General features: G+C 44.5%; 2 protein-coding genes across 2 annotated transcripts; both read right to left on the bottom strand.

Moving 5' to 3' along the window:
* Positions 1-7,684: 7,684 nt before the first annotated feature.
* LOC132148730 (uncharacterized) lies at positions 7,685-9,449 on the bottom strand. The gene is made up of 4 exons (XM_059557430.1): positions 9,167-9,449; positions 8,724-8,823; positions 7,748-8,199; positions 7,685-7,698 (listed from the first exon to the last, which is right to left on the bottom strand). Exons 1-4 carry the CDS (start codon positions 9,243-9,245, stop codon positions 7,685-7,687), a joined length of 645 nt encoding a protein of 214 aa, XP_059413413.1. The 5' UTR covers positions 9,246-9,449.
* Positions 9,387-14,059, bottom strand: LOC132148729 (uncharacterized). Its single transcript, XM_059557427.1, has 2 exons — positions 13,983-14,059; positions 9,387-11,329 (listed from the first exon to the last, which is right to left on the bottom strand). Exon 2 carries the CDS (start codon positions 11,211-11,213, stop codon positions 9,387-9,389), a length of 1,827 nt encoding a protein of 608 aa, XP_059413410.1. The 5' UTR covers positions 11,214-11,329; positions 13,983-14,059.
* Positions 14,060-14,325: the final 266 nt, after the last annotated feature.

Genomic DNA, 14,325 nt, shown 5'->3' with positions numbered 1-14,325 from the left:
ACTACCACTCACTTCCGCCGGTGGAACAGGCGATAGCGACGCACCTTTGTCCGCCCTCTGCTGGACGGTGGCAAAAGCGGTGTTGCCATCTAAAGCCTGCTGTGTGACGCTGCGTCGGCACTACTAACGATGGCTGCTTCATCGAAGCGCAGGTGTACGAGTTCCGCTGTGGCCGAGCTCTCACCCAAGCGCGCCGCTGTTTTAGTTCCAGGAATTGTGACTGTCTCAGCGTTTTCTGCAATGCGCAAGCCTGCACAGTTGCCCGCTTGCCTGCACACAAAAGCCGTTATCACAACAGCTTCAGCAACGCAGCTCGAGACCCCCGTTCTCGCTCTACTGGCCGTCGCCCCGCGCCGCGGGGACCGCGGCAGAGGATTACGGTGAGGCCGGGAGCCCCGAAGCCATCCTAGGAAAGCCATCTACGCATGCTGCATGACGCTGCGTCGGCACTACACACGATGGCTGCTTCATCGAAGCGCCGGTGCACGAGTTCCGCTGTGGCCGGGCTCTCACCTAAGCGCGCCGCTGTTTCAGTTTCCAGAGATTGTGACTGTTTCAGCGTTTTTTGCAATGCACAAGCCTGTACGGTTGCCCGCTTGCCTGCACACGAAAACCGTTATCACGGCTACCCAGATATTTCCCGAAAAAGGTGTAATTTCTGGTGTCCCGGCCACGGCCGATGGTGCTATAAATGCAGTGACGATGCCCACTACCCAGTGCCCATCTCCACATGTAAGCACAGCCCTTCACACAGGGCTCGCGCCCATAAGATCGACACAGATCGGTCGAGCGCGCCGCATAGTAAACGTGCCCACTTCCAAGTGCCCACATACACTATGTCACATACGGCGCGGGGCTTCTGTAAAAACGAGGCCCGTGCACGTACATTCTGCACAGGCAGACAGCGAGTTGAAAGTGGTAAAAGTGCACACATGCAGCCCACGGTTACTCGCAGATATATCGAGTCCCACGGGACCCGCTCAGCCTCCCTCCAGTCGGTTAAGCGCCGGAACGGGGTCGAGGAAGAGCGATCTGCCCGCTGTGATCAGCGCGCTCCCCGCCTCAGATGCGCAGCACACTCGAGCGCCGCCGTTGCCCAGTCAACAGAGCGCATTTCGCATCCAGCCCTTAGCCATTCATGCAGATGCATGGTCAGTGCTTCCAGGGGTTTCGGATTGGGTGCTAGGCATTATAAAGAGAGGCTACTCGCTACAGTTTTCTCGACGCCCACCGCGCTTTTCAGCGCGCGTCGAAACTACGGTCAAAACAGAAGTAGCACACATACTTCAGGCCGAAATATCAAAACTGTTGAGCAAAGGGGCTGTAGAGCCTGTGTCTCAAAGCGAGGGGGGGCTGTACAGCAGATACTTTCTGGTGCCCAAGAGAGACGGGGGTCTCAGGCCCATGCTGGATCTAAGACAGCTGAACAAGGCATTGATGAAACGCAGTTTCAAAATGCTCACGACCAGGAAGCTCCTCGCGCAGATTCGCAGAGGGGACTGGTTCATGTCAATAGATCTGAAGGACGCGTATTTTCAAATACAGATAGCGTCAAACCACAGGCGATATTTGAGATTCGCCTTCGAGGGCCAGGCATACCAGTTTGCAGTCCTGCCATTCGGCTTGTCCGTAGCTCCTCGTACGTTTACGAGGTGCATGGATGCAGCGCTCGCTCCTCTCAGACTCAGAGGCATACGAGTGCTGAATTATTTGGACGACTGGCTGGTTCTGGCCCGATCATGAGCGGAGCTCGTGGACCACAGAGCCGTTTTACTCGATCACCTTGAGAAGCTCGGCCTCAGTGTCAATTGGGCAAAGAGTTCGCTGAACCCCAGTCAGACGATCCTGTTTCTGGGTATAGTTCTGAACTCGTGTTCCATGACGGCGCGGCTGTCACCACAGCGCGCGATGGGCATTCAGCGTGCAGCGAGTTCTTTCCGCTGTGGCGCGACTGTGTCGCTCAAACACTGTCAAAAGATGCTGGGTCTCATGGCCTCAGCATCTCCGGTTCTGCGGCTGGGCCTGCTCCGCATGCGCCCCCTGCAGTTCTGGCTGAAGGCTCAGGTGCCGCGCAGAGCGTGAGCGTCTGGCCGGCTGCATTTCAAGGTCGATCAGAGCTGTGTTGCGGCTCTAGCACCTTGGACAGCGAACGGCTGGTACCGATCAGGTGTAAGCCTGGGGACTTCCCCGAGTGTGAAAGTGGTGTCGACGGACGCCTCCACTTCGGGATGGGGAGCGCTGCTCGAAGGCAGACCGTCCTTTGGCCTATGGTCAGAACGGGAAAAGCTCCATCATATCAACTGCCTGGAAATGCTGGCAGTGGAGAACGCGCTGACGCGCTTTTGTCCCCATATCAAGGATCACCACGTCGTAGTCCGTTCGGACAACATGTCCGTGGTGTCCTACATAAATCGCCAGGGCGGTCTCGGGTCCCGAAACCTGTGCAGGCTGACGGAACGCCTCCTGATTTGGGCTCAGCGCAACGTGCGCTCGCTGAGAGCAGTGCATGTGCCTGGACTGCAGAATCTGGGTCCAGACAGGCTGTCCAGAGGCAATGTTCCTACGGGCGAATGGTCTCTACACCCGCAAACAGTCCGGCTGTTGTGGGAGAGATCTGGCATGGCGGAGGTGGACCTCTTTGCGTCCCACGAAAACGCTCACTGCCCCGCGTTCTTTCCAAGAACGAAAGCGCGCTGTCACGGAGATGGCCGTGCTGCCCGCTTTATGCGTTCCCTCCCGTCTCCCTCCTTCCGCAGGTGATAGAACGGGTGAGAGAAACAAGATGTTCAATACTGCTTGTAGCACCTCTTTGGAAGAACCAACCATGGTTCCCAGATCTGATGCAGTTAGCAGATGTCGCCCCGTGGCCAGTACCGTTGAGGAGAGACCTCCTCTCGCAGGCCAGGGGCTCGATTTGGCACCCTCAACCGGAGTTGTGGTCCCTCTATGTATGGGCACTCAACGGTTACCCGCTGATCTCGCAGTGGCGTTTTCTGAAACGGCGTCCGGTCAGTCAATAGGAAGGAATGATTTAGTCATCCGGTTCCTCAGAGGAGCTAGGAGGCTGAATCCTCCCAGACCTCCGTCAGTCCCTATGTGGGACCTCGCGGCGGTTTTGGAGGCCTTGAAGGGTCCCCCTTTCAAGCCTATCCAATCGATTAGCCTTCAGCATCTGTCGTTCAAGACAGTATTCTTGTTGGCTCTCGCTTCTGTGAAGCGTGTGGGTGATTTGCACGCGCTCTCGGTGAGCCAGTCGTGCTTGGAGTTTGGGCCCAATGACTCAAGAGTCATACTCAAAGCTAGGCACGGTTATGTGCTGAAATCCCTCAACACACCGTTTCGGGCTCAGGTTATTGCCCTGTCTGCCCTGCCGGTGCAAGCAAGGCTGCTGTCGGTATAGGCGAATCAGGGCCCTGAGGGGAATTCTGAGTTCACGAGCGCTATGCGCTGCCGACTGTTATATGGGCAGTATTGCGTAAGACCCACATTGCCACATTGGTCAGGCCTTGCCTCGGCTGTGTGATGTCATATTGCCGCATCTATGGATGCTGCTAGATATGGGATGGAGGGCTTTTTCCCTTTTCTGTCCTGGACTCTCTGTGAGTCCCTCAGGTGACTGTGCACTGTAAATCCTGGGCGTTGCTTCAGGTTTATTGGTGTGTGATCCCTGCGCGCACGGCGTTTTACATTGGGTTCCCGTAGCGTCTTAGCTAAGACGCAGTACGAGAGAGCTCTCGTAAGAGAACGTACTCGGTTACTAAACGTAACCTTGGTTCTCTCTAGAAGAGCGAGCGAGTACTGCGTTCTCTGCCGTGCGCACGATTCACTCTGGTTCGCTTCGGCGATGAAATAAATCAGGTGAGTCAGCCTTTTCGAGCTCCTTTTATAGGTTGGGCCACACCCGTTTCGGCGGGAAGTGGCAAGAAGGGCGCGAAGCGCCCTTATTGGTCTGATGTTGCATTAGCCCGTGCTCGATAGGCTGTGCAGTTGCCGCAGAACAAGCCAATGAGCGAACGAGCCGTCTCGCCTATGGCTGTGTACTGCTGCAAATGCGCTTTACAAAAATACAAAATTAAGGATAATTTTTTGCTTCAGTATTTCATGAAAAGAGACTTTTCCCGTAGCGTCTTAGCTAAGACGCAGTACTCGTTCGCTCTTCTAGAGAGAACCGAGGTTACGTTTAGTAACCGAGTACGATTTCTTTCCCAAATTGCACTGACTATTCTGAGACATACCGCCCTAATAATTTCCGGGATGCGGAAATACAGTCTGGTACGTAGAATCCAGTCATAAAAACGAAATGCCTAACGCGGACGGAATATCCCACATTTTGGATGACTAAATCAAAAGTAGGTCAGTACACTTGAATCAAAACATGACATGGACTAGTGTCTGTGAATATTAAGCCCCAAAAATGCAATAGCCTGACTTGCACATTCTGCGTGTTTGTGGAAATCAGGCGCGGACTGGACACCGCCCAGATAGCAAAATTGTTCCGGGCCTTTTATGGCCCAAACTCTGTTTTTAGTTTTGGCAATCATACCGCCAGGAATGCAGGGCCAAAACTGGCCCAAAGACTTTTGCCAAAAGCACACCAGAAAGCTGCCAGAAAAATGCCAATGCCTTACCAAACGAGAGCCAGAAGACTCGAAATTGGCCCATATTCATGCCATAATGTCGCCATTGAAAAGCCAGATGTCTCCCGAGCACAGGCCACAACTCTGCCAGATTATTTTAAAACAACTAATTTTGGCCCATATTTAATATCTGCGCCCAACAGCAACCATGCAATTCAAATAATAATCAAACCAAGAAATCATAACTGCTGAAAATTAGTGTTTATTTTCAAGTCAACATAAACATATGACCTAAATAGGTAAACATTTACAATTATTCATTTTTTTATACAAATAAAATGTAAGAAAATAAAATGTAAAAACATTAAAAAAAACACAAAACAAAAAAAAAAACAGTTGTGTAAACCATGAAATATTATAAATGAAACCAAGAAACCATGAAACTTATGAATAGTAATGTTAAAGGGTTAGTTCATCCAATAATCAAAATTATGTCATTAATAACTCACCCTCATGTCGTTCCAAACCCATAAGACATCCATTCATCTTCGGGACACAGTTTAAGATATTTTAGATTTAGTCCGAGAGCTCTCAGTCCCTCCATTGAAGCTGTGTGTAGTCTACAGTCCATGTCCAGAAAGGTAAGAAAAACATCAAAGTAGTCCATGTGACATCAGAGAGTCAGTTAGAATTTTTTGAAGCATCGAAAATACATTTTGGTCCAAAAATAGCAAAAACTACGACTTTATTCAGCATTGTCTTCTCTTCCGTGTCTGTTGTGAGAGAGTTCAAAAAACTGCAGTTTGTTATATCCGGTTCGCAAACGAATCATTCGATGTAACCAGATCTTTTTGAACCAGTTCACCAAATCGAAATGAATCGTTTGAAATGGTTCGCGTTTCCAATACGCATTAATCCACAAATTACTAAAGCTGTTAACTTTTTTAATGTGGCTGAAACTCCCTCTGAGTTAAAACAAACCAATATCCCGGAGTAATTCATTTACTCACAACAGTACACTGACTGAACTGCTGTGAAGAGAGAACTGAAGATGAACACCGAGCCGAGCCAGATTCACGAGTCAAGAACCGTTTCTGTCAGACGCATCTGATTCGAGAACCGAGGAGGGCAATCATCGCAAATGAAGTCATTACGTCGAGCACAAAAGAACCGGTGAACCGTTTTCTTTAACCGGTTCTTGACTCGTGAACGAGTCAGTCTATTGTTCGTTATCTGGCTCGACTCGGTGTTCATCTTCAGTTCTCTCTTCACAGCAGTTCAGTCAGTGTACTGTTTGAGTACATGAATTATTCAGGGATATTGGTTTGTTTGAACTCAGAGGGAGTTTCAGCCACATTAAAAAAGTTAACAGCTTTAGTAATTTGTGGATTAATGCGTATTGGAAACGCGAACCATTTCAAACGATTCATTTCGATTTGGTGAACTGGTTCAAAAAGATCCGGTTACATCCAATGATTCGTTTGCGAACCGGATATAACAAACTGCAGTTTTTTTTAACTCTCTCACAACAGACACGGAAGAGAAGACAATGCTGAATAAAGTCGTAGTTTTTGCTATTTTTGGACCAAAATGTATTTTCGATGCTTCAAAAAATTCTAACTGACTCTCTGATGTCACATGGACTACTTTGATGATGTTTTCTTACCTTTCTGGACATGGACAGTAGACCGTACACACAGCTTCAATGGAGGGACAAGCTCTCGGACTAAATCTAAAATATCTTAAACCGTGTTCCAAAGATGAACAGAGGTCTTACGGGTTTGGAACGACATGAGGGTGAGTTAGTAGTTACATAATTTTGATTATTGGGTGAACTATCCCTTTAAAGTGTGGCCAGAAACGGGCCAAAGTGAAATGTATATGTGTGTGTGCTTGACTTCGTGTTGGTGTGTGCCTGACGTTATGTGTTGATGTGTGCCTGACTATGTGTTGGTGGGTCGCTGGTGGTGGAGGACTGTGCTTCTCCTCCTCCTACCCCCCTCTCGATCGCCAGCCAAATAAAACCAACGCCTCAACCATTGCTCCACCTCCTGGTTCGTTGATTCTCTGCATCCAGGATTTCTTCGAATGGCTTCTAGAAACAATTAAAAGATATCATGGCAGGTTTCAGAGTTTAAATATAAGACTTTTTAAAGACAAAGTAAAGACAGGCAATGCCATTTAAACTTAAATTTCATTTAGGCCTTTAAGTTAAGTCCCATTCTTCTGTTGACTTTGTGTTACAGACTTAAGGGGAAGGGATAGCATAATTTGTTCATTGTACAGTTTCTTTACCACTATTGAGTTAAAAAGACCCAGACCTTACAAAAGAGAAGTATACATAGCCTGACAAGCCAGACTATATCATAATGTGTAGTCTGACCACCAACGATAGACTAACACCCCTTTCACACACACAAAAACAAAGACATTTCTCTGCATTTATGTCCTTTGTTAACAAGCAAAGATTTGCCTCTAAAAACGGTGGCCATTACACTTTAGCCAAGAGCCTTTATTCACTCTGTATTGAGGGGTGGCAGCTTATCGAAGTGACTACGAAGCTGGTAAATGAACCTTAAAATGTTGCCTGGTACATCTAATCAACACTTTTACCTGTAACAACATTCTTGACTTCTAGGCCCTGAAATGATGTTTTGCCATGGAGGCCTGTCCAATTGATTTTGCAGGCCAAGTCGTTCTGAAGAAGCATCTTCATGACCCTCCACACAGTGTCCTTGAGGGTCACGCCCCCAGCCAGGCCCAGTGTCAGCACCTGGAGAAAAGAAAATGTTTTGAAAATAGGATTGTTCATTGCGGAGAAACCAAAAAAAAAAAAAAGTTCAGAAAAAATATCTGGTCCAACTACTAATGATAAAAGTAATTTTTACCAAGTCCTTTCTCCTCTCTGGGTTTGTCTTAATGTCGCGGTCCAGCGCCAAAAGAGCCTCAGCATCCCTCAACGGCAGGAAACTTCCGTCCATTTGTTGTCCATGTGGTGTAGGTGTAGAAGATAGATCCTGAACAATCCGCAGCAGATTTCTTTGCATATCACACATCACCTCCTGCTTGGCAATGATCTCTCGTAGTAATGCTGAAACCAGAACATTTTAAAAACGGCCAGCTGTAACATAGAAATGTATTGTAAATGGAAATAGAGCAGAAGGTCTCACCAGACTGCAGGTCCATCTCAGAAGCAGCATGAGGGGCAAGAGGGAATGGCTCAGGAGTTCCATGGTGGCAAGACGATTGAGAGAGAAGATGGTAGGATGGCTCAGGAGTTCCATGGTGGCGAGACGATTGAGAGGGAAGATGGTAGGATGGCTCAGGAGTTCCATGGTGGCGAGACGATTGAGAGAGAAGACGGTAGGATGGCTCAGGAGTTCCATGGTGGCGAGACGATTGAGAGGGAAGATGGTAGGATGGCTCAGGAGGTCCAAGGGCGTGAAACGGCTGCAGAGAGGCAAGTTGACTAGCTGGCGGAGATATTTCATCTGATGATGAAATGGCATTACGCAACAGTGACGGAAGAGGTGGAATGGATGGCACCTTAGGGAGGACTGGTTTGCGCTTCACAGGCTCCTCATCAGACTCCTCCTGACTCGAGAGGAAGCGCTGGTTTGGTCTTTGAAAAGAGAAAACAAATTATTTACAACCCTACAGCCATGTAAGGCCCATTTACACTGCCTACTATGAAGAGACCCATCTATGAATAAAACTCTATAAAACTTGTGGGGTAAATTAAATCCCACAGTTATGGATTCTCACCAACTACCCCACATACTATTTTTTTCAGTGATACTTCTTACAGAAATTTGGCAACTTAAATGCTTCGATCTTTTTACATGCCTTAGTTTAAAGACAAACATTATATAAACATTATATGTGGTGGCGCAGTGGATAAGACACACGTCTTTAGTGTGAGAGACCCGGGTTCGAATCCACTGTGAGACACCAATGTGTCCCTGAGCAAGACACTTAACCCCTAGCTGCTCCAGAGGCGTGCAACCTCTGACATATATAGCAATTGTAAGTCGCTTTGGATAAAAGCGTCAGCTAAATGAATAAATGTAAATGTAAATATAGACAAACTGAGCAAAATCTGAGTGCAACACACATTATCCTGGATTCAGCAGATTTGCGACATACTTGGTTTTTCTTTTTTTTGGCCTCCCCTCCTCTGCTTCTGACTGGAGGTCTGTGTCATCTTCTGCCTGGCGAAGTTTCAACCTTGCCTCACTAAAGCTATCTGTCAAGAATGGGAACCAAGTGAAAAACAAAGCTTTACCCAAACCGGTATTGGTGTTGTGAGGTAAGATCATGATTGTAATATATTAAATAATTTGGTTCTTGTAATGTCTGCATCCCAGTGTCAACTTTACATTACAAAAAACAAATATACACTTAATGACACCAGTCATAAACGTAAGTGTCATTAAAGTTCATGATGTGCGTCATGCTAATAAGGCTCACTCTTATGTAGACACTTTAAAATCAAGTGTTACCGTTACATTTAAATTTTAAGAAATACATAAAAAAGGTGGCTTAATTTAGTCTTGAACCATGAACAATGGATTAAAGTGAACACTCACTTGCTTTGTAAAGAACCCTGATGTCATAACTTGTCCAGGTCTCCTTAGGCATCTCACAGTTCTTGATGGCCTTCAACATGGCATCGGGTTTGTAGTTTGGCCATTTACAGACCTCTCCTTCCACCCACACACCTGGCACCACCTCCACTTCATGTGTCTTAATGAAGCTCACTATGAAATACACTGAGGGTTGGGGGGGGGGGGGGGGGGGAATTAAAAGTTATTTTTGATGTAAAAGGGGAATGACAACAAAACTGCCCTGTTCCCCATATGGCATCCTGAAATATTTTAAGACAAATTTAAGACTTTCTGAAGACAAATTTGACACAACAAAAACTCCTACTTCTTGAGAATCAACTGGGTAATGAAAGAATGTCCCCATCTTTGCAAATTCACGGTAGATGATGTACTCCTGGCCTTTATAGACAATAATATTTTCCACCAAAGCAACAATCTGATTGATTCTAACACAATTGTCTCCTTCTGTAATTCTAAAGTGCACATCATTCACTACCAGTTCTCTGAATTGAAGAACATCCCCTTCAAACAAGTCAGGTACAGGCCCATTTCTATGCTCTATATTTACTTGCGTTTTTGGCCACTTAACTTCAATGCTATGTTTTTGGTTGTGAACTTCAGACACTCTACGGATCACTTGAGTTAGAGGGCTGTGTGGTTTCCTGATCATTTTTTTTAATGTACACAGGTAATTTTCAAATGGAAACCCAGAGATCACATCTAAATGACCATGAATCTTTACATCATCACTAAGATGAATCAACCCATGTACATTGTAGACAACAAACTCAGGACCATACAGTTTACTGAAGTGCTCCACAAATGACACAAGCAACCTTTTCGCAAAACCATTCAGAGCTGAACAAAGGTGGGGATTGGCTAAAATCGAGATGGCAACTGACAGCAGCATGAAGTTGTTATACATTTCCTCAGGTAACACACCCCTAAGAACAAGAGGACCGGTGTACAGAAGGAACTGCCTGAGTTCGGTTGCCTTCCATCTTAGTCTTTCTGCCAGACTCCTTGGCTTCCTAGCAAATTCAACTGGGACAAATGCCTTCAAACTTACCAGCTTTTCAGAGATCTCCTGCATGTCACGACCCGAACGACGACACCGAAGAGGGCCAGCACTGCCAAACCACAAATCTAAGAGCCTCCTCATTACTCCCAAACAAACCAAATGCATATAATCATGAGGAAACTGACTGACCATACCGATACCAGTTTCAAGTAGAGGGGAAACTGCTATGTGATGTTCCTCATCTGTGCCCCTCGCAAATGACTCATCAGTCCTATCAGGAGCACTTACCTCTGGGAATGTCATGCGGTGACTAGCATAAACACCTGGCTGTAAACACTTATCACATCCTGCATAACCTGAATGGCCTTTCACCTGTTTGATAAAGGCTCTAGCAGGAGCATCACAAATGACTGAACTTACCTTCAGAAACAAGGTTTTTGAGCCTATGACAAATCCCTCTCTGAGCATTGTCAATTCTTGAACAAGGGCACCAAGATACTCCTGCAATGAAGTGGGTTTAGTCTCACCACAGAACAAAGCAATTAACAGTGGCCTGCTGGAGACATAATCTTTGTGACGCAACATGCCTAACACTGGCCAGAACTGAGTCGACGAGCTCTTAAACAGCGGCAATCCATCAAAATTAAGCTGCAACATGAAAACATTTCTATCTGGAAATTTGGACAACAAATACTCAAATGTTTTGCGAAACATGTTCAAAATACCAAAATAGAAAAACACCCCACCAGCCAACCTTTCCAGAGTGTACCTGGTTGCCGTTTTTAAAAGGGTTCTCCCATCCTTTGGAAGAAAGGGGTGATGCACTCTAAGGATGCACAGAAGAGCAGACAATGCCACTAATGATACACCATACTCAACAGCCCAGTCAGACAGAGCAGTGGACAAATCTAAAGGAGGAGAAATCTCATCATCCCCCTCATCATCTTCAGAGACCTCATCCTCACTCACCTCAGTGTCCACAACTTCGCCAAAGTCACTACTTACCATCTCACTGGCTCTACGACACCTGTGCAAAGACTTCTTTGTACCTCTAAAATTCTGTCATTTGTCCTTTTTATGGCTCGCTTGCGCATGTTACTCCACTGGGACCGCTCCATTGTGAACTGTGGAAAACCAAACACAGACATTTGTTAATGCTACTGATTTAGAGAAAAAGGAGAAGAAAGCTCTACATGCCTCTCTTAAACAGTGTATGTCCCAAGTAGTCTAGGCTGTACTGTAGGGTAAATCTTAGTCACATAATAAACAACTCCACTGCTCATTTGATTTATCTGTATTGAAATTTGAAATCAAATCTTTCAAATTTCAATAAACATACGCTTATCAAGGCATACAATGTTACACTCGCCAAATAAAACAGCTCCATTCAATAATACTTATAAAAGGTAATGAAAAATATTTCCTGTTGAAGCCTGCAGCTTATTGATAATTTTATTGCATGTAAAAATCTGTCAGGCTCAATTGTGGAATAAGATAGAAACCGTGCAATGAATACGGGAAAGACATTTTTTTTGTTGGATAGGCTAAAAACAAAAACGTCCGGACTTTGACGCAATTGGATAGCACCATGACTGTCATCGGTTTAGCGATCTTATACCACCTATATCAGATACGCCGATGTGATCGGCTCCTGGCATTACAAGTGGCAAAAGAAATGTGCATCATTATTCACTGCCAGAGTGTCTCACAGAGACAATTAAAAGTGCTCTTGTGAGAACTCTGGAGTTTCCAGGGTACAAGAAGGCTGTTGTACATCGATTTTTAAACAACGCAAACTCATAGCTGCCAACTTTTAAGTTTTGCTTGAAGTGAGATATTGTTGTTGGGATATAAAAAAAAAAATCTTGCATCACAATAAGTGTATTGTGATTGTCAAAACATTTTAGTATCTAAACTGAATTTTATTAGGTTTAGTGACAACATCTGGTAAGCTACGTTTTTTATTATTGCTTGAAGCAAATTTAAGCATTTCAGTTAAATTCTTGTGATTTGATTTAATATTGACTAATTTGGATAAATATTAGGTACTCAAGATAGGCATACATTTTTCTCAATAAAAAAACTCACTTAATACTGTAAACATACTGATAGCCTTATCAGCTGGTATCAAAACTAATTCAAATTAGATATAATGCGTTTTTATTATAATAACATTATCTAATGATACAAGTAAAAATATAATAAATGTGTAATATAATAGGCTACACATATTTAGCTAAATACTCTATAGCTCTTTTTTTTTAGCCAACTAACGTACTATGGCCTATATTATGGTCATTAAATTGCTTTCCTGAGGTAGAATAAATGTTATGTGACAATTGTTCTCCAGCTGTTTTATTGACCCTTTCCATAAAATTTACAGAATCTGAGATTTTTTTAATATATATATCATAAGTAAGCTGCTTGGTCTAGTCTGTCGGTCTCCATGTCCTCTTCGCTTCATGATTTTTCTGTGAGTGAGAAAATGGATGTGTAGTGTGAGAGCGTGTGAAAAGTGTTAATAGCGTGTGTCTCACGGTGAATGCGTGAGAGCTCAAGCGTAGACTTCGCCTGATCTCATGCAGGAAAGGTTTTTTTTTAAAGCCCAACACTAATGCTGTGTTCACAGGGGGGCTTCTGCCAGCTGAGTTCACTCAGCATTTTCAACCGCCACTTTATTCGGATAATTTTCTAAATATTACTGTTATCGTGTCATGAAATGTAGTTTTAAAAGTATTTCAGGCGAGAATGTAGTTGTTTTAAACTCAAATATGCGATTTATTTAGAAAGACAGTGTCTATTTAAAAACATGTGTTTCGCCGATTTCGGAGATGAGCTCCATGCCATCAGCGGGAGCTCAGAGCTCAAGTATCCGCCGAGAGTGGCTCTGATGTCTCTTTAGTGGTTCAAGTTAAAATATAATTTGTTTGGGGTAAAACGAAACGTTTCTTATCTTTGGCCTTTATTCAATTAATCTATGTTATATTATATATATATATATATATATATATATATATATATATATATATATATGTGTTATATTAATATGTTATATGTCTTTTTTATTCCTGTCTCTATAGAAAAATGAACTTTTGTAATATAGCTCTGGTTGACTGCTCACTGATAACATCAGTCGTTCCTCCTTGTTGAATGAGTGGAGAAGGGTATTCAGAACTAGACGCGCGAATGAGGCGAATTCGCGTCTTCCGCGCTAAACGCCTCATTCGCGCCGCGAGACCTCCAGACACGCGTAAACGCGCCTTTGCTTTGACTTAACATTTAAATCATTCGCGCCAGACGCTCTATTCGCGTTTGGTGTGAACACAGCATAAGTGGAAAACATGTAAAACTCAAATTTAGAATAAGGCTGGCGCATCCCTCATGTACACTAGTTGGCAGAATGAAGCGGGAAAATGTCTGCCTCCTGCATTCTTTCGGTGACCAACAGACAGAACGACGGCGCCATCTTGACCACGCCATGCGGTGTGATAGACACGAAGTAGTGGCTTTTATACGGATTTTTTCAAACAACCATTGAAAAATCGAAAAATTTGCTATTATAATACAAATAAACTGCCTATCCATACGCCATATGCAATTTTCTCATCAAATTCCTGTCATCTAAAACTGCCATGACAATCTGCCTGGTGCTCACGAGGGCACGTTAACGTTAGGGCGCGAAAAAAAATCTACTTAGCAGATAAAAGACGTTTACATAGCCAATGCAAAAAAAAGCAAAATAGAACAAGAGTTAAAAACATACAGAACACAACTTACCTTACTTTTACTTGGCTCTTGATAGTCACCGGTGAAATCTCTGTCAGAAAATGTACAGGAACATTTGGTTTGGTCAATAGAAACGGGCTCGGTTAGCTCTGACGCTTAGGTCTGGTAACATCACAAATATTCAAAAACCGGGACAGTTATGCTTCTCATATAATAACATATCATACTTAACCTATACAACAGGAAATATAATTAGGTAACTGGCTATTAATGGAATTACTGAAAAATAAATCATAGTTCAGCTTAAGCAACACACTTTACCTCAACGCAGTTCTGTGTCTGAGGATGAGAACTGTCCGACTCCGTTTAAAATGGCGCGACAGCAAGGTCAAAG

This window comes from Carassius carassius, chromosome 9 (assembly GCF_963082965.1).
Source record: "Carassius carassius chromosome 9, fCarCar2.1, whole genome shotgun sequence".
In the NCBI taxonomy this organism is placed as follows: domain Eukaryota; kingdom Metazoa; phylum Chordata; class Actinopteri; order Cypriniformes; family Cyprinidae; genus Carassius; species Carassius carassius.
This window is presented reverse-complemented; position numbering and strand designations above follow the sequence as displayed.

Coding starts and splice junctions, on each gene's coding strand:
- LOC132148730 (XM_059557430.1), bottom strand. CDS start 9,245: ATGTTGAAGGCCATCAAGAACTGTGAGATGCCTAAGGAGACCTGGACA. Junction 8,824..9,166: donor CAGGGTTCTTTACAAAGCAA/GTGAGTGTTCAC, acceptor CATTCTTGACAG/ATAGCTTTAGTGAGGCAAGG. Junction 8,200..8,723: donor CCAAAAAAAAGAAAAACCAA/GTATGTCGCAAA, acceptor CTCTTTTCAAAG/ACCAAACCAGCGCTTCCTCT.
- LOC132148729 (XM_059557427.1), bottom strand. CDS start 11,213: ATGGTAAGTAGTGACTTTGGCGAAGTTGTGGACACTGAGGTGAGTGAG.